The sequence below is a fragment of the Thalia democratica genome, chromosome 8 (assembly GCF_965202585.1).
Source record: "Thalia democratica chromosome 8, ktThaDemo2.hap1.1, whole genome shotgun sequence".
NCBI lineage: Eukaryota > Metazoa > Chordata > Thaliacea > Salpida > Salpidae > Thalia > Thalia democratica.
In genome coordinates this window covers 7,574,498-7,592,400 of record NC_139172.1, presented here as the reverse complement: position 1 = coordinate 7,592,400, position 17,903 = coordinate 7,574,498, and the positions used below count along the sequence as shown (strand labels likewise).

General features: G+C 26.7%; 3 protein-coding genes across 4 annotated transcripts; all 3 read right to left on the bottom strand.

The window, feature by feature from the left end:
• Positions 1-399: 399 nt before the first annotated feature.
• LOC145842009 (isopentenyl-diphosphate Delta-isomerase 1-like) lies at positions 400-3,451 on the bottom strand. The gene is made up of 5 exons (XM_082949353.1): positions 3,362-3,451; positions 2,901-3,090; positions 1,538-1,668; positions 1,216-1,365; positions 400-975 (listed from the first exon to the last, which is right to left on the bottom strand). The coding sequence occupies exons 1-5, from the start codon at positions 3,434-3,436 to the stop codon at positions 799-801; spliced, it is 723 nt and encodes a 240-aa protein (XP_082805479.1). The 5' UTR covers positions 3,437-3,451; the 3' UTR covers positions 400-798.
• Positions 3,452-3,981: 530 nt separating this feature from the next.
• Positions 3,982-12,300, bottom strand: LOC145842008 (palmitoyltransferase ZDHHC12-A-like). 2 transcript variants are annotated; one of them, XM_082949350.1, is made up of 7 exons: positions 12,196-12,300; positions 11,309-11,451; positions 10,309-10,422; positions 9,515-9,681; positions 5,285-5,458; positions 4,830-5,035; positions 3,982-4,261 (listed from the first exon to the last, which is right to left on the bottom strand). In XM_082949350.1, the coding sequence occupies exons 1-6, from the start codon at positions 12,278-12,280 to the stop codon at positions 4,837-4,839; spliced, it is 882 nt and encodes a 293-aa protein (XP_082805476.1). In that variant the 5' UTR covers positions 12,281-12,300; the 3' UTR covers positions 3,982-4,261; positions 4,830-4,836. The 2 variants fall into 2 exon arrangements, with proteins under 2 accessions (XP_082805476.1, XP_082805477.1); XM_082949351.1 differs by having other exon boundaries at positions 4,834-5,035.
• Positions 12,301-15,508: 3,208 nt separating this feature from the next.
• Positions 15,509-16,880, bottom strand: LOC145842125 (succinyl-CoA:glutarate CoA-transferase-like). Its single transcript, XM_082949512.1, has one exon. The coding sequence runs from the start codon at positions 16,878-16,880 to the stop codon at positions 15,666-15,668; it is 1,215 nt and encodes a 404-aa protein (XP_082805638.1). The 3' UTR covers positions 15,509-15,665.
• Positions 16,881-17,903: the final 1,023 nt, after the last annotated feature.

The window sequence follows — 17,903 nt, the reverse complement described above, 5'->3', positions numbered from 1 at the left end:
TAAGTAATGCCTTACCAATTAGTTTCATTTTTAAATATGTTCGGTTACCTAAACTAATAAATAAAACGTTTTTACAAAAGTAAATAAATAAATATAAAATTTTATTTTTTATATAATGGTTAGTTTTAAAAGCTTTATTATATAAAAATTCAAGTGCTTAGATACTTAAACTTGTTTTACAAATTTTTTTCACAAAAATTTTGTTTTCTAGTCTTTTTTTAGTTTCCATTTTTCAAAACTTCAAGCTTATGTTCAGTGAAAGGGAAACTAAAACTTTAAATTTATGTTACTTGATTATTATCAACAACTATTTAAACACAAAATAAAAAGGAATATACTAAAATAAGTTTTGAAGAAAGGGTTCCATGTATATTTATTAAAAAGTTTGAATGAGTGAAAAAGCTGATATTTGAAAAGTGAATTGAATCAGTTAAAAATAATCAAAAGAAAGAAAACATAAGAAGTAGAATAACAATTTAGTTATAAAACGTTAACAATTTTAGATTAGCTAATTTAGTTAAAAGGTAATAATATAAGTTTTCTGTTATAGAAAAAATCCTACATAAGGCATATATTGGCTGAAACTAATTATTTAACTAATTATGTGAAGGTATTTTCATTGTAAATTTGGCTAAACGGTTATTGAAAATAGTAAGAAAACAATAAGCTTGAAAAACTTTTTTTAAGTTAAATAATACTGAAAAGCAGCGAAATTTCTTAAAATAACTCCAACGTTTTAGAAACCTTACCTATAAAAAATTCACTAAATCTGAATGGTAAGTTTTATTATATACTATTTCACAAGTTGTGAATAACGTCGGGTTGGTTCACTTCGTTCAAATTATCCAGGTTCGACCACCAGTGGCGCAATTTCCCGCTCTCCAACATCAGCTTGAACCACGGTGAAAGTGGCGTTTTCTCGTTTTGGCATTTTTGAACAAACTCGTCCAATTCTTCCAGCCCGACCCAACTTATCTGAAATTAAAAGATTGACAAACTGACTTGTTATTGATATAGTTTTTCAACTGCATATAGTTTAACTTTCGACTAAATATTAAAAAATCAAATGCCATTTTGTTAAGAATTAAAGTTCAAAATTGACAATTATATATAACTTATTGTTTTACATTAAACAGAAAAAGAAAGTTTTAAAAAAACAACTAAAGTAAATAAGCTGCTTAATATCTTTTTATAATTAAATGATCAAAAATAAACTTCTGAAACTTCGCTAGGGTGCAGATTTAAAGTCAGAGGTGACAAAGATTTAATGAAGAGAATGTAGTCGATTTCATTCTCTGCCCATCTGCTGCAGTTGTCTGCACTGTACTTGATTCTCGTCACAAAATTGAACTCTTCTATCGGCAACTTTTATATTTAACTAATTGTTATTAACAATTAATATTTCAAACTTTTTTAAATCTTGTAAACAACTTGGGCTCTCTATAATAAAAAGCTCGTGAAAATAACAAAGATTCATAAAACAAACAGATAACATTTTACAACAAGTAAATACTGAAAAATTTTTTTTAATACAAACCTGATCATTTGGAATACCGAGTTCTTGTAGACATTTCCTCTGGGCGGCAAATTTCACGCCCGACTGATTTTCCTCGTTCATTTCCGCTTGAGTGAACAGGGGATGGCTGCAGCAGGTGTTCGTATAATGCCCTGTTCATATTTCACAATGTGTTTTATATGTCCCGGACAATACGTTAAAAGGTATCTAAGTGGCGTACGACTCGATAAACGAAAGATTCTTAGTGCACCAGATCCAAATATTATTGAGCGCTCTTTTTTGTCGTCATAAACAATACTATTAAACTTAAAAAGTTACTTATCAATCATTTTAATCTCGATACTAATGGAAATTTGGCAAATAAGAGGTAGTTATTAAAACAAATTAAATGCTTTAATTTTTTTTTTGTTCATTGAACTAAAACTTAAAGCTTTATATGATTTGATCTATTCGCCTTCAGAAGTCTTACAATATTTTATATATGAGAAAAAAAACGTGATATAGATGTTAAAAAAGTATTAAAATGCACAAACAAATTATAGACTAAGTTTGATTTTACAAAATAAAAAACCTTGATAAAGTATTGCAAAATCTTGTCTATAAAAGGCTAAACAAATTTTAGCTTTATTAAACTGAAAGTTTGTATTTTTACTGTACATCTTTGAACCGTCTAATGATGAGGGTTAGGGGTACCAGTACTAATAAACTAACAAGTTAGAAATTATCGTAATAAATGATAGTAAACCTTAACACAGTCTGGTCGGCAGCCTGTTATACGTAGAGGCTCAACTTTTTAATAAAAAATTGCTGACTGACCGCAGTTATTTAAAATATTTTAAAAAATATAAATCAACATACAAATAATATCTTAAACCAAAAGTGTGGTCAAAACAAAGCAACAGCAATGCACACACAGGTAACTAATAAACAAAGGGACTGAATGCAAGTTTTCAACTCATAAACTTATAACTTTACTGTTTTAAAAAGAATGATTTTAAATTAAATGTATATTGCGCGCCGCAGTTTGCCTACGTGTTAAGTAGTCAAATAGATATATTAAGTTGAAAAGAAAAAAGAAGATAACAGTTGTTGGTATTCAACTTAATATTTACAAGCTTAGTTTTATACCAGATTCTTAAGTTTAAAGTGGTTATTTTTTAATATTTTATTTATTATTAAGTAAATTGGAGCTGAAGAGATATATAAAATAATAAAACAATAGAACTATTTAAATATATTTTACACATAGTCATGTACGAAGTATGTTAACTTCAAAATATAGTAACTTAACTTCAAATTATAGAGGTAAGTTTCACTGAAAACTAGGACTATAACAAAGCATCCTCATACTTCAACTTCGATAATAATTAGAAATAAAACGAACCAGGGAAGAGAATTTTAGATTGTGCTCGTTTTTGCAGCAGCAGCTTGTTGTCCTTGTTGAACAGAAACACGCTGAAGGCTCTGTGCAGAGGGGGACCCTGCGACTTCAGGTGGCAGTCCATCTTGCTCGCGTGTCCCATAATTACGTCATCATCCGTCACAGTGATGCACTCTTCCTTCAACAAGTCTACCTGTTTGATATGAAGTGTTTTTTTTGTAAATTATTAATGATAACACTCTCTTAACAAAGTTTTGTTGCATTGGAATATTAACTACTAATTTCTACAACTTTAATCTTACCTAAAGCAGTTAAATTAAATATAATAATATTTAAGATCGCAATTTAAGAGCTTTGAACTTAAAAAAATTATTTTGTTGTTGTGAATTAAACAGTTTTTAAGTTACAAATTATGTCTTAGGCTACTTCAAAACTAATCATTACAACTCGACCTGAAATCCCACCTGAAAGCTGTCGTAGTTTTTAAGATTTAAAACTTTCTGGGAAGATCTTCTTATGAACAATTTGGTGCACAACATTTTGTTAATTATAAAAATTCTATTAAAGCGGTAAAAGTTACAGATCATGGAATGTATTATAAAAAGTTATTAATTATGAAAATGATACTTTCATTTAAAACTTTTTTGAAAAAACTAAAAGTACTTCAAAGTTCACATATAAGTATAAACAAAAAACTTTTAAACTATATAGTTGTTATAAGTTGCGTTTGAATACATTTCTTTGAAAACTAATTAAAAGAAAGTAGACTGACATAAGTTAAGGAAACATAGTTTAAAATCTAACTATTTTATAATTTTAGTTTTGTGATAAAGTTTCATAGTTTTAAAGTACAAACTGATTTAAAATTTCATAAGCTTGTTATCATTGTTCTTCTAATCTTTAAAATATTTCAAAATAAGAATAAAATACCAAAGACAAAAAAATAAAAATTAACTTTACACGTACAAATTACTTAAATAAAAACAAACTAATTTTGAATATAATCAAAACAAATAAATTCTCGAAATTAAGATTAGGACAAAAGCCAAAATAGTTTTGAATTTATGAAAAAATTTTGGTCGCAGTGTATGACTGATAAGTTATACAGTTAATTTTTGCTTTATTTCATTAAAAGTTTATTCAAATTAAATCACAAAATATTACACATTTTTTAAAATAATTGTGAAAACTAATTTCGGTAATAAATATAACGTTAAAACTGCATACTAAAAAGGAACTTCTTATTGCACAAAAAAAAAATTGCAAGTGCTTCAAAAACAGTTTTTAATTAGAATCCATTGATAATTCCATATTTACATCTCATATAGTTTCGTTTGCTCCATATTGTATTTTAAAGAGTTCACCTAATAAATTTGGAAAAAGATTAAGATTTTTTAATCAAATGCTACATAGATATAAAAGTTACGAAAATATTTTCATTTAATAAACTTCGGAGAACAAATGTTTGGTATACTTGTAATTCAGCCACAAGTAGGTCTTTTTTTTCTACTTTTAGAAATAATTAAACACTAGTTTTAAAAATAGACAAATCTTTATCTAGTTTAAAAAAAGGATATTTCACCCAAAGAAATTTTTTAAGCACCAAACAAAAAATACTCAAGAAACTTTAAATAATAAAAAAACTAATTTAAAAACTGAAAAAATTAAAAATAACTTCCACTCTGTATACTTTGAATCAAAAAGACGATTTATCGAATAAAAAACCTTTAAGTTACACACAGCAAAATTAAATCACCTACTCATACAAATTTTTTTAATCAAACAAAAAAGTTTATTATACTAATCAAAATAAGAAGGTTTAAAATAAACAACAGCTGATAATAAAGCTTATACTTTTAACAAAACTTAATGTGTTTTTAATTCACAAAACAACTTATATAACAAGTAAAAACTAATAAGTATTTTACTAACAAACTTGTTACGTTTGCAGCAGACTGCTCCTGCAGTACTCCTCATCGCTGCTGCTCTCATCCATCTTCTTGTAGTTCATCCTCTCCCTCGCTCTGTCGTAGTACGAGTTCCAGTCTTGCGCCTTGCACGTGCAGCAGAACAAGTAGAAGTTCGCGCAAACTCCCACGTCGAACGGGTTGTCCGGCAGCTTTCGCAGATAAGGAATGCTGTTATGAAACAGAAGTTTCAAGTTCATATAACTAAAGTTTGTCCAAAAATATTCTAGTTACTTATAAAACGTTATACTTTATATTATTTAGTACTAGGAAAAATTTAGTAACGATTATTAAAAAAAAAATATTACATTAGTTTAGTTTCTATTAAAAAGATAAAAAATTAAGCTCCATTAAAAATAAACACTGATAATTTCATACAGCTTCAAAACAAGTTCTGAACACTGAATTATAAGTAGTAACCGTCTTTTGCTGATAGATTCCCATGTCGTGTTGTTGGTGAGTGCGGTGTAGAAGTGCATGGAGAAAAGTATGAAGGTGACGAGTATGAACACCGCCATTATGACGTCAGCAATTACGAGGAGAAGGTTCGCTCTCATCCAATCACGAGGCTCCTCGGGCTTCACGAACCCAGAACTGTTTAATTTATGTGATACATAAAAATTATCGAGGAAAATTTGCTTAAAGCTTCTTTAGTCATAAGGCGTGGTTTGAAAAAAAAAATTTAATAAGAAGTAAAACAAAAGATCATTAAATTTAAAAATAATTTTCAATTAAAGAATTTAAATTTTTATTATTATATTGTTTCAAACAACTCTTATTTAAGTACTTTTGTAAATTTAAACTGTTACACACTTTTTAATTGCAAACAGATTTTTGTTCTTTGAAGTCCGAAGTTATAATTTAAAAAAAACAAACTAATGTATTTATATATTTCAATAAGTAGTTAAAATATTTAATTTACTCAAAGATAAACAAAGCCACTAAAGCTAACAAATGACTTTAAAGCAAAATTTCCCAAAGTAGAAACATTCATCATCTAAACAAAATATATTTGTTAAAGTACCTACATACATCTAAGTCTTAAGTATATTTAATATTATGTACTAAATTGTAAAGATATGTATATGTATATTTATATCTATGTTTATATTCCACCCACAAAGATTCTGTATCTTGTACTTCCTTGTACCTTGAAAACTTGCACGTATAACTAGATAACAATTTTAAATAAATAAACATTTATGAAAACATTGATCATGCTTTTATTAAATTGTAATTATTAAAAACATAAAGTTTAGAGTTATAAATTTTACTCCAGCTTTTTTATTACATGTTTAGCAATTTTTGCATTTTAACTGGTTGGCTTGGTAGAAAACACAACACAGGGTTGCCAAAAAACCTAAAAAAACCTGGAATTTGAGAAATCTTAAATAAAAAAATCTGGAAAAACCTGGAATTTTCAACAATTTTAACATGTTAAAAAATCTGGAAAAACCTGGAATTTTTAACAATTTTAACATGTTAAATAGTAAAATTTCGACTTGCCTCAAAAAATCTATTATATAGATAAAAATTTTTTGTCATCATTAAAAAAAAAATTTTTTTAAACACATTTAAATTAGCTTTACGATATCTTTTCAATGTCGTTATAATAGTTAACACAGTTTCTTACTTTAAACTTAACTTTAAACTAAAAATTGACCCAAAAATGTGTACTTTTTTGAATTTTTGGAAACCTAGAAAAAAATTAACCAACCCTGAAAACAATAAAGGATAAAATGCTCATTGTTGATTGTGGTTTCAATAGTCATTATTGGCAGTAATTAAGTTAAGAAAGAGTGCTTAACACTTTTATCAATTTTATAAGTTCACTTTTTTCTAATTTTGTTTTTGTAATTAACCATACTGGCAGTTAGTACCTAGGAAGTGCGTACCTAGTCGGCAGGGAACTGTATACAACTATTTAGTTTAAATAAATAGATCTATGATAGACCGATAGGAGTCTAATATTCACGAAAAAATACTTTTGTACGAAGGGTCAAATCTGGACAAAGACGCTTTTGCATAAAGACACTTTTGCACAAGTTGAAAATTTTTTGATTTTTTATAATTAACTTTTTTTTTTTTTTTTACTATCACTATTACCCCTTACCCCCTGTCAGTTTTTTTTTGTTTTTTTTAACAATTTATTTCTTATATAAATTTTTATTTTGTTTTTTTATTTACTTATAATATTAACTAGGAGTATATATTTTTTTATTTCAATGTTACCCCTAACCCTATTCTTGATCGGTAACATTTAATATTTTTGTCTTTGTTTATGTTTTTTATTCTGTGCTAAAATAACCCTTCGTGCAAAAATGTCTTTGTGCATATTTGACTCGTTCCCATAATAAATACACAATTTAAAAAATAAAATACATGTGTTTGTTAAGTACATTTTATGAATATGAAAGTTCATTGATAACTAAACTTTACTAAAGTTCCTATCAAAATGCAAAATTTTCTATGAAATTTTTATAACTACTTGCCGTTTTGAATTACAAACATTTGAATTTTAATACAAAACTATAAAAATCTTTAATTATTTGCTAAAATTGATTGCTTGGCTAGTTTTTTAATATTCAGATTAAAAAATATCATACAGAAAAAATATCTTTTTTGCAAAATAGATAGATTTTAATGATAGCTTTTTTTGAGTTGTTTTGATAACTTGGGTTTATTTAGTTTTAGCTCTAAAATAAGCATTTGTTTTTAAGTTATTTGAAGAAAAACTACCTTTTTTTCACAATTTCTTCTGATTAAATTTTTTAAGAAATTTAGTTATTTTTTGTTTAAATATTTTATTACTAAATTCTGATTTATAACTTACGCGTAAAAAGGACTAAAACATAGTTTATCTCTAGATGATAATAGTTAAATAAAAAAAACTGCTAATAGGATAATTTTATATTTCGCACTTTAATCAGTCAATTTCATAACTAAAAAAAAATGTAATTTTAAGTTATTTCAAAATAAATATAACCTGTTTAGATAATTTTTGAAAACCATATACTCTTTTACTTGTAAATAAATAAAAAACTTGATCAGTTCAAGGTTTAGTTTGATTTAAATCAATATGTCCTCTGAGAAACATCAAGTCTCATCAGCAGAAAACTGTGACAATGAAACTAATGGGAAAAAAATAAAACTTGAAAATGGTCAACAAGTGTTGATGAGTGCAAACAGTGAGGCTTACAGTGTGGGTTTTTCACAGAAAAACGCATTGAAAAAATTGTCTGAGGAAGAATTTCCAATAAATTTGAATCCCCAGTTGTCAGGTTTTTTGTCACTTGAATTTTTGAATGGTCTAAAGAGGAGTTTGAAGCTACAGAAATGCTTGACCATTTTGCTTGTGTGAAGGTACCGTCGTTTTAGGGTAATTGATTTTTCTTAGGTTAAAATTAATTGTATCTAAAAATATAAGTTTTTATAAGTGTTTTGTGATTTAATATGTACAAAGAAGTGTCTAACTATTTTTACATAAAGCTAAAACTTTAAAGGCATTTCGTATTTTAAACTCGTACCTAAAATTTAGAACAAAATCAATCTATTATCAAACAATCTGTTAGAATCAAAAAACATTACTCTTAAAATGAACACATTCTTGACACTTTTTACAAACTAAAGCAGTGTCTTTAAACACAGCAAGTTAAGATTATTGAAGAATATGTTTACTTTGCTTTGTACCTGTTGTGCTATCTGTCTTAATTGGAATAGAATCTTATTTGAATTTGCTTTTCAATAAACTATAAGGTAAAATGTATATTGTTAGTGTTTTACTTTATAAATTATACGGCAAACTTTTCTTGTAATTGTTACAAAAAATAAATTATATACATGTATATTAAATAACACAACACTACAATTTTTTCTGAAAGAATTGTTTCAACGCTTTTTTAAACAGAATACATCTTAGGTCAGCTTAATATTTCAAACAAATAAATCATATTTTTGTCACATTTTGTTTTAAAACTTTCATTACTTTAATTTCAGTTACATTCTTATTTATTTCTTGAAGTTATACTTAAGTAAATTTATATTTAATTGATAAATAACTACAAATTTTAATACAAATATCGATTATTTTATCCAGTTAATGTTTTATTAGTTTTTTGTTTTCGTTTATTACCCTGTTTCTGTGGTTTCAAAAAATATATTTGCACTAGAAATACTTTAAGTCAACCATTTATCAGCAACAGCAAACTAAATTCCTGTATTACACACTAAACCAGCAGTTCTTAACCTTCTTTTCATGTTTTACCCCTTTTTGAAAAGTTATTAGCAAATCTATCCCAATCTACAAAATAATGTTGTTTAATTTTGAGGAAAAGAACTATAATTTTTTAACTTTAAGCTTATAAAAAATATCGTAAAACCTGAAGAGTTTATTTAAGTTTAAAAAAATACATTTAGATACTAACTTATCAATTAAAAGGCGATTAATTAACATTAACTTACATAACTTTTAATAAAGAAAATTCACCCCAGGTTAAGAATCGCTGCACTAAACTGACAAAAAAATAGCTTAACATCATAATATGTATCCTTTGTGTAGTGTAGTAGTAAAATTATTCTCTAAATCAAAAACTGCTTTAGTTTTTTGATTTATTTCAAAATTATCAACTAATTATCTTCATAAAAACAAACGTGGTCAGTTTGAAGGTCCACAGGAGCATCACGAGCTCGCAAGTGACGAACGCGAGGAAGAACTTGTGGTTCCGCTCGCCCACGCAGTTCGCCATCCAGAAGCAGTGGTGGTCGAACTTCCTCACGCACCTCCCGCAATCCCTGCAGTGCTTTGCCCGCATCGGTTTCTGTGCGGGGGGTTTTATTTTAGTACAAATTATTTAACTTTTGTTTAAATCAGTGGTGTTCACACTGTAAATCCGTGCACACTGCATAGAAATTACTTTACTGTGCACAGAAAATTGAGTGAGGTTAAAATGGTTCATAAATGTCATGACTTGGTATTTTTATATCAGAGAAAGCTAACGTTTTCGCTAAGTTAAAATAATCATTTTGGTGTCTAGTTTCATGATGTTTAATGTAAAACTTGAAAACTACATTAGAGTTATATATCAGATTTAGCCTTGCTTTAGAGTTGACTAGGACTAGAAGTTTTATAACTTTTTTAATAAATAAGTTTAAAAAGTATTATACTACCTCATTATATTAGTTTTAAAATTTGTTAACAATTAGAGTTTTTGCTGATTTAACTTACTAATTTTAATTTATATAAATATACTTTAAAACACTATTTAATGTAAAGGTAATATAATCAAAATCTAACGACTACTAAAACTCGACTTTTACTTAACGACTACTATAACTCTTAAACTACTGAGTTTAAAAGAAAAATAAGTACAATTTTGTACCTATTAATAAAAAAAACAGTTTTGCATTATAGATTTGCAAGTATACATTTATACAAACAATTCAACCTTCAGCTTGCAAAAGCCACATCTCTGGTGAGGTTTCAAGTTGAACGATATATTTTGTTTATTTGTGTCGTGCTTAACTGTTTCGTCACAATCCGATTCAACTAGAACCCGCAACTGTTTGAAATTGGAAGAATTCATTTAAAATTTTAATGTACTAGATAAATTATTATTATACTAGATAACAACCTGTATAACACAGTATTAAAAAGTATTAGTTATTCTCTTTTTATAATACTTTTTTTAAACTTTTTTCTTATACAAACCAATATTTTTCAATTTAATATAAAAAATATTCTAAGTATGCTAACAAAAATATAGAATTTAAAAAGTATTTAAAATGCTAGTAGTATCAATTAATTTTTGTTTAAATACTATATTTTATAATATTTAGGATATTTAAACAACTTTTATAATTTGTTTTACTAAACCTTTTAAAAGTTCTGCAGCAGTACAATTGTCATATAAATGTCAGTTTTGTTTATGAATTTCAATAAAAGTACTAATCCAAATATGTCTAAACTACCTCTATTAACAATTTAGTCACTTAATGATTCACTATCTAAACTTTTGTACAAACTATTTTGAACAAAAAAAATATTTTTGTTTAAGTTAAAACTAATTAATTTATTTAGTTTTAACTTTAATTTCTATTGTTAATTTTTATATTTATTTAAAGATTTTTTTAACTATACGTAGTTTTAATACAAGCTTTAAAATTGGTAAATTTAACACCGTAATAAAATAAAAAACCAAAACTTATTTACACATTCTACTAACTATTCTAAAACAAATCTCAAACTAAAAGTCACAAAATAAATGAATTACAAGTTAAAATTTAATTTCAATGGACAGCTTTTATTAAGAAGTTGATGTATGTTTATATATTTTTCATGATTGTGGTTAAATACTTATTTTGTAAACAGCTTATTACTTTTTATTTACATTTTCGTTATTGATTACAAGCAACAAAAATTGAAATATTTTAAATTTATTCAGTTACCTGTTCAACATCATCGTCTTCCTTCTTAACATATCCGGGATCCATGAACGAAACGGTGAAGTACAGCATCATGGATAAAAGCACGCAGCACGAATATACAACAGGAAGTAGAAAGTTGTGATTCTTAATTGCAGCGTTCACATCTGTTGTCAGTATTGCGTTGGTGGTTTAATTAAATTTGTTTGAATCAACACGTGTGATAACTTCACTTGTGTATTACTATCTTTGTATTTGTTTTGTAATTCTTAAAAACTTGTGATTGTAATAAAAGTTCAAACACTATTGTTATAAAATATATTATGCACAAAATCAATTTTGTACTAATTTAATAAAAGCAAAAAAATTACCGGATTTAGTAATTTTTTGGTTGCTTGTTGAGCTTTAATGATGCAATTAATTATGATACTAAATCATTCCGAACAGAAGTACTAATATTTTAAATACAATATTGTGTGATTTTTTAGTATGCAGTAAAAACTCTGCTTTTACTTTTTTTTCAATCATTAAGCAAAACACTATACTTAAAAAGTTAATAATACTTTTTTTAACATTAGTTTCAAACTTAAAGTTGTTTTAATAATTAGAAGCAGGCATAAAATTTAACATGAATTTTAAGGATAAGCTTTATAAAATTAATTTTTGTAACCAAAAAATACACAATTGTAAAATATAAAAAAATGCTATAACTTGTAAAAAATCATTTCTTAAAATTTAAAGAAAAAAATTGGCAACTTTTGAGTGTAGTATTTTGCTTGACAAGGTTAAAAAAAAGTAAAAGCAGAGTGTGTACTGTATACTAAAAAAAATCACAATATAACACTGACAACATAACAGCTTGATTTCACATAACTTAACAAAAAACAATTATTATTAAAATAATGTTAAACCTGTTGGGCTGATGAACACTGCAGTCACTATAAAACTTGTTATACACAGTTGCATGAACCGTGCAGCTAGAAAGTCCCCGTTCATTTCAGTAATTACTTTATATAAAATCTAAAATATTTTTTAATTTAAACTTTATTACCATTTTGTATTTAACATTTATAAAAAGTAGCACTATATACCTATACTTTTAACAGTTTAACAAAACAAAATAAACCATAATACAATTATTTAAATTCTAAGGTATAGTAAACTATGTTTTTTTCAATATAGAACAGTAGAGGCAACTACAAATATACAGAAAAATGATTTCGATCGATGCTTTAACAAAGTCTAACCGTCTAAATTACAAACTATATATCTTTCATTGAAATTAAACAAGTAGTACGTATGAAATAGGTAGTATGAGTATCTTTTTGGCAATATTTGTAAGATGTTGAAAATAACAGAACTTTCTTCATTTCGGTAATTTAATTATCTAATGATTTTAAAAACTGTTTTATTGATGTGAAATATTTAATTTAAACAATTAATACTGATATCAAATAATCCAATAGATTTCAATGACTGGTGCTCACTGCTCATGACACGCAACTGTGGAGTTTTTAGTTAAGTTTTGAAAAAAAAAAACGCCGCAGAATAAATTGAGTGCAGCAGTTGAAAGTTTCAGAGAACGAATTGAGCAAGTAATTGCTTTTTAAAGAGTGTATATTTAGAAATAGATAATGTTGATTTTATGTGAGGCTTTCAAAAGCATGCAACTATTGTTTTCCTTCATATTTTCAAAATAGTGTAATAGACTAGATGGTACTGATCAGCGCCTGATAATTTATATATTTATATAATTGATTTTCTCCATTTAAGTGGTTTCAGGTTTTAGTTCCATTTGTTTGTGTTTGCAGCATTACTACTTATTTTATCATCAGTTTATTACTATACTTTCTCATCTATCTTACTATATATACCTTGCTTTATTAATCTGTTGTTCAGCTTTGTTGGAATTGTTGTTTTTAAAATGTATCATTGTGAAACTTTTGTCTTCTTTTAGGGGATGCCAAATCCAACTATAGCATATATTAGGATTGTAAAGCAGTGTTTATAGTTGCATACCAATTTCCTGATGCATTATTATTGAATGATAGCGTGAAAATATCTCAGCTTTGCTGAAGATAGCCGAAATAACTACTAGCTAACACATTTTATATAGAGTTATATTTTACGAAAGTAGCATCTGTGAAGTCATAATGCATTTTTAAGGTGATGCTCTTTATTTTGCTTAACTTTCTGTTGGGCCTTCATTGGGGATCAATTTATTTTTTTCAAGGTGGATCTCATGTCTTCAATGTTAGGGCATATCTTATCCCTTTGTGTGTTTATTGTGGTACTCACATATGAGTTAACATCGTAATATCCTATCTGGTTTATTCCATTCACAGTTCATGGTTTTAATAGTTATTTGTTTCTTTAAAACACTATGTGACAAATGGCGCTCTTTTCTCCATTTATTTGTTCAGATTAACCAAATTACGCCAAAAAGCTGCAAATTTAACAGTTATTGTTTGCAAAAATCATAATTTAATTTTTCTGATATTGGTTTCACTAAGCTTAACTTAACCTTGGTACCTAACGAATTCTGGCAAGATGATTAAAATAAAAGAATTTCACATTGTAACATGTAACTCTGCAGCTTAATGACTTCTTTCATCTCTGCTATTGTCCATAGTAAGTTTTTGTTTGTTTCTTGCAACTATTTTTTTACAACTAATTTACACTAGGCTTAATAGCAACTTCAGTAACAAACTTTCTTTAAAAAAGCACTTTCAGCCTACAAACTTGGTCATTCGAACTCTCTGCCTTTTAAATTGCTTATATTCATTTGTACTTATACAATAAACTGACTTATCTAATCCTATTCATCCTTGTGCACGGTTTCTGTTGGTTTAATAATGGAAAATTAATTACTAAAAAACTAATAAAACCTGTAAAAATATTTAAAAACTGTAACTACTAACTTGTAAAGATTGATTTGTCCTATAAAACCAATTAAATATAAATATTTTAAAAATATGATTAAAAAAACTGCAACGAGGTTTTAAATTTAAAATCAAAGCATGTTAGATTTATATATATATTTATTTTCTATAACTTTTAAAAAAGATAAAAATATTTTTAATAACTTGGTTTACTTCAAGAAAATATAGACAGCACATGTGAGAACAATGTAAAATTAATTTTATTATTAGAACATTTCTAGAGTTGAAAACTAAACTTTTACCTTTTAAAAACTTTATATATACTTTTTTTAAATAAATTTAAAAAAACTAAAGAAAAGCCCGCTTGAAATTACAAAACTAACTTTATAAAAACGAGCTTAAAAATAAAATTAACATACTATAAAAAAAATTTAAAAATTATATAACAGAATTGTCATTTAATAAAGCATATACTGCAGTTTAAACAAAGTTTTCCACTAGATTGCTAAAAATTACTATCTTTTTCTTTCGAAAATATATTTCAAATGTGATTTTATATTTGCAAGAATGAAAATATAATATTAATCATTAGAGAAATTAACAGAAAAAAGTAGTTGCAAAATATATATTTTTTTTTAAATTAAACTAAGTAGTTCAAAAAATTCTTTTTAAACAATTATTTAGTGTATTTCAATATTTAAAAAACTAACTAAACTTTATTATTTTAACCACTTAAATTTATTTCGAAAACTGCATAGCAAATAATCTATTTAGTTTTTTAAATTATGTAATTTAAAAACTTCAATAAAACTATTTCTATAAATTTCAAGTTGATGAATCATAGCAGCTTTGAAGACATAAGCTTTGTTTTTTTGTATTTATAATTATTTTAAAACTTACTAATAAGCATATCTTATAATGTATCAAATGTAGACAGTTTAGTTATTTAATGAAAAAAAAAAAGATTATATTCTAAATTTTATTAAATAATCAAAAAGTTTAGATTGCACCACTAACAACAAAAACATAAACAAAATACTACAGTTTGTTTAAATTTAAAGCTTTTATTTGTTAAATAATGTTTTTTATTATCTAATTGAAATTAAATTAGTAATGTAATAAATTGTAATAAAAAAAATAACTGTTAATTAACATTATAATTTAGTCATGATCATCAGCAAAACTTTTCACTAATTAACAGTGATTAGTGGAAGAACATTAATAATAAGTATCTGGTGTTTAAACAACTTTATTACTATGATAGTGTGTTTTATACATTTAATAGATTAAATTTTAATTTTGTTCTTGATATTACCTGCACTAAATTACTCTATAACACATCAATAACAAACGCAATAAAAATTTGTCATTAATTCATCAATTGATTACACTTTTTAAATATACAAACTTTATAAATTTTATTCTCAAAACAGTTGTAAAAAATACAGCATTTATAATATTGTTAATAGTTAAGTCATAATTTCCTACTAAAACAAATCTCAACATTTAATTACTCCCATTTCAGACAAATGATTTATTTCTTCATCAGAAATTTGCAGAAGTTCACTGAGCACAGAATGAGTGTGCTCTCCTAGTGTAGGTGGGTGCAAATTCTCACAATCGGATTTGTTTTCGCTGTAAACCACAGGATGCCCTGATGCTTTGACAGTCCTTCCTGATGCTCCATGCTTCATCTCAATTACCATGTTGTTATGCTGCACCTGTGGATCAGAAAATGCTCCTTCAATATTGTTAATTGGTCCATGAGGAAATGTGCAGCCTTCGAAAGCTTGCAGCCACTCTTCACAGGTTTTAGTTTCAAATCTTTCTTGAAGTTCGGCCAAAAGCTTTTTTCTATTTTCAACTCTGTCAACATTTGTCTTGTACAACTTGTCAGCAGGCAATTCTGGGAGGTCAAGTTTCTTGCACAAAACATCAAAGTGTTTGTTAGTGCCTGCACCAACCGTCAAAAACCTCCCATCTTTTGTTTTGAAAGCTTGGTACGGAACAATGCTCGGATGACCAGTACCCCACCTCCTTCCATCTATGCCACAGTTTAAATAGTTTGATGCAATGTGGCTCAGCGCTGAAATTTGAGTTGATATCAAGTTGCAGTCTATCTTGGATCCCTTTCCTGTTTTGTCTCTGCTGTACAGGGCTGCTAGTATAGAACTTTTTGCAAGAAGCCCAGTTGTCAAGTCTGTCATGGCGACCCCAACTCTGCAAGGATCTCCGTCCTCGGGACCGGTTATGTGGTTGAGGCCAGCTATGGAAGAAGCTATGACGTCATAACCTCCTCTGTTTGAGTATGGCCCACTGCTTCCATAGCCGGTTATTGAACAGTAAATGAGCTTGTCATTGAGACTCTTTAAAGTTTCGTATCCAATGCCTAAAGACTCAAGTTTACCAGGTAAGAAATTCTCAATTACAACATCAGATTTTTCTGCCAATTTTCTTATTATATCTACTCCTTCTTTGGACTTTAAATTAATTGCCAGGCTCTTTTTGTTACGATTTATTGACAAGTAATAAGCACTTTGATCTCCAACAAAAGGTGGACCCCAGCTTCTAGTTACATCCCCACTTTGTGGGTCTTCAACTTTCAACACTTCAGCTCCTAAATCTCCCATGAGCATTGTGGAGTATGGCCCAGCCAAAACTCTTGTGAGGTCCAGTATTCTGACTCCCTCCAGCAATTTGTACGTACAAGACATTATGCAAGATTAGTTATTTATTCTGGTACATTTATTAGTTTGTAAGAAGTTGTTAAATAGTGAAGTTTTTTTCAATTTAAATACTTTAATTTTATATTAAACTAAATTTAGTTTGTCCGCAAAAACACAAAAGTAGTGGTTGTTTTTAATTTTACAAAATAAAATTTTAAATTGAATTGATTCAATAACTATTTACTTCAACTTTACAGATGAAACCATAAAACATGCAACAATTTATCAAAAATAATTATTTTCAAAAGTTATAAAAACTAAGACTACATTTCATAAACTAAGTAACAAATAAATATAAAGTAATTTCCTATATAAAGTCAAAGTTTTTTAAATATTAAAAACTACATATATATTTTTTTAGCAATAATAATAAGAAGTAAACAAGTTAAACATTTAGTATTTAGACTTAATTGAAATACAATAAAGTTTTGTCATAAGTGAAGTAAAACAAAACTTACAAAACATGTTGATTAAAATGATGACAATGATTTTCAATAGTTTATAGTACTCATACAAACTATACCTTACTCAGTCCTCTTTATACACTCTGGTCATAATGTTTGAGAAAAAAATAAAAAAATAAAATTCTCGTACAGTACTAAAAGATAGTACTTTATATTTTTACTTACTATTTTTAGGTAAAAACCAATTTAAGTACTGTTTAAAATAGTTTTTTATTAAAACTACATGTAGGGATAAAATTAAATTTACATAATGTAATTTTACTAATAATATTTATCCATAAAATGTTGTTAGTTTTGATTGATAGTAAGATTTAGAAACCTTGATTTCAAAGAAGAAAAGTAAATTCAATTTTTTAATAGTTTCAAGTTTTATCTATACTTTTATTCATATTTAAATTATCCATATGTTATAAAATTATATGAACCAAAGTGCTCAATATATAAGAACTTTAATTATTAAAATGTTTTTTATTCAGCAATTGTCAACTTAAGCTTTCACCGATTCACCTAGAAGGATCTTCAGAGTGAATAAGACGATCCTTCTAGG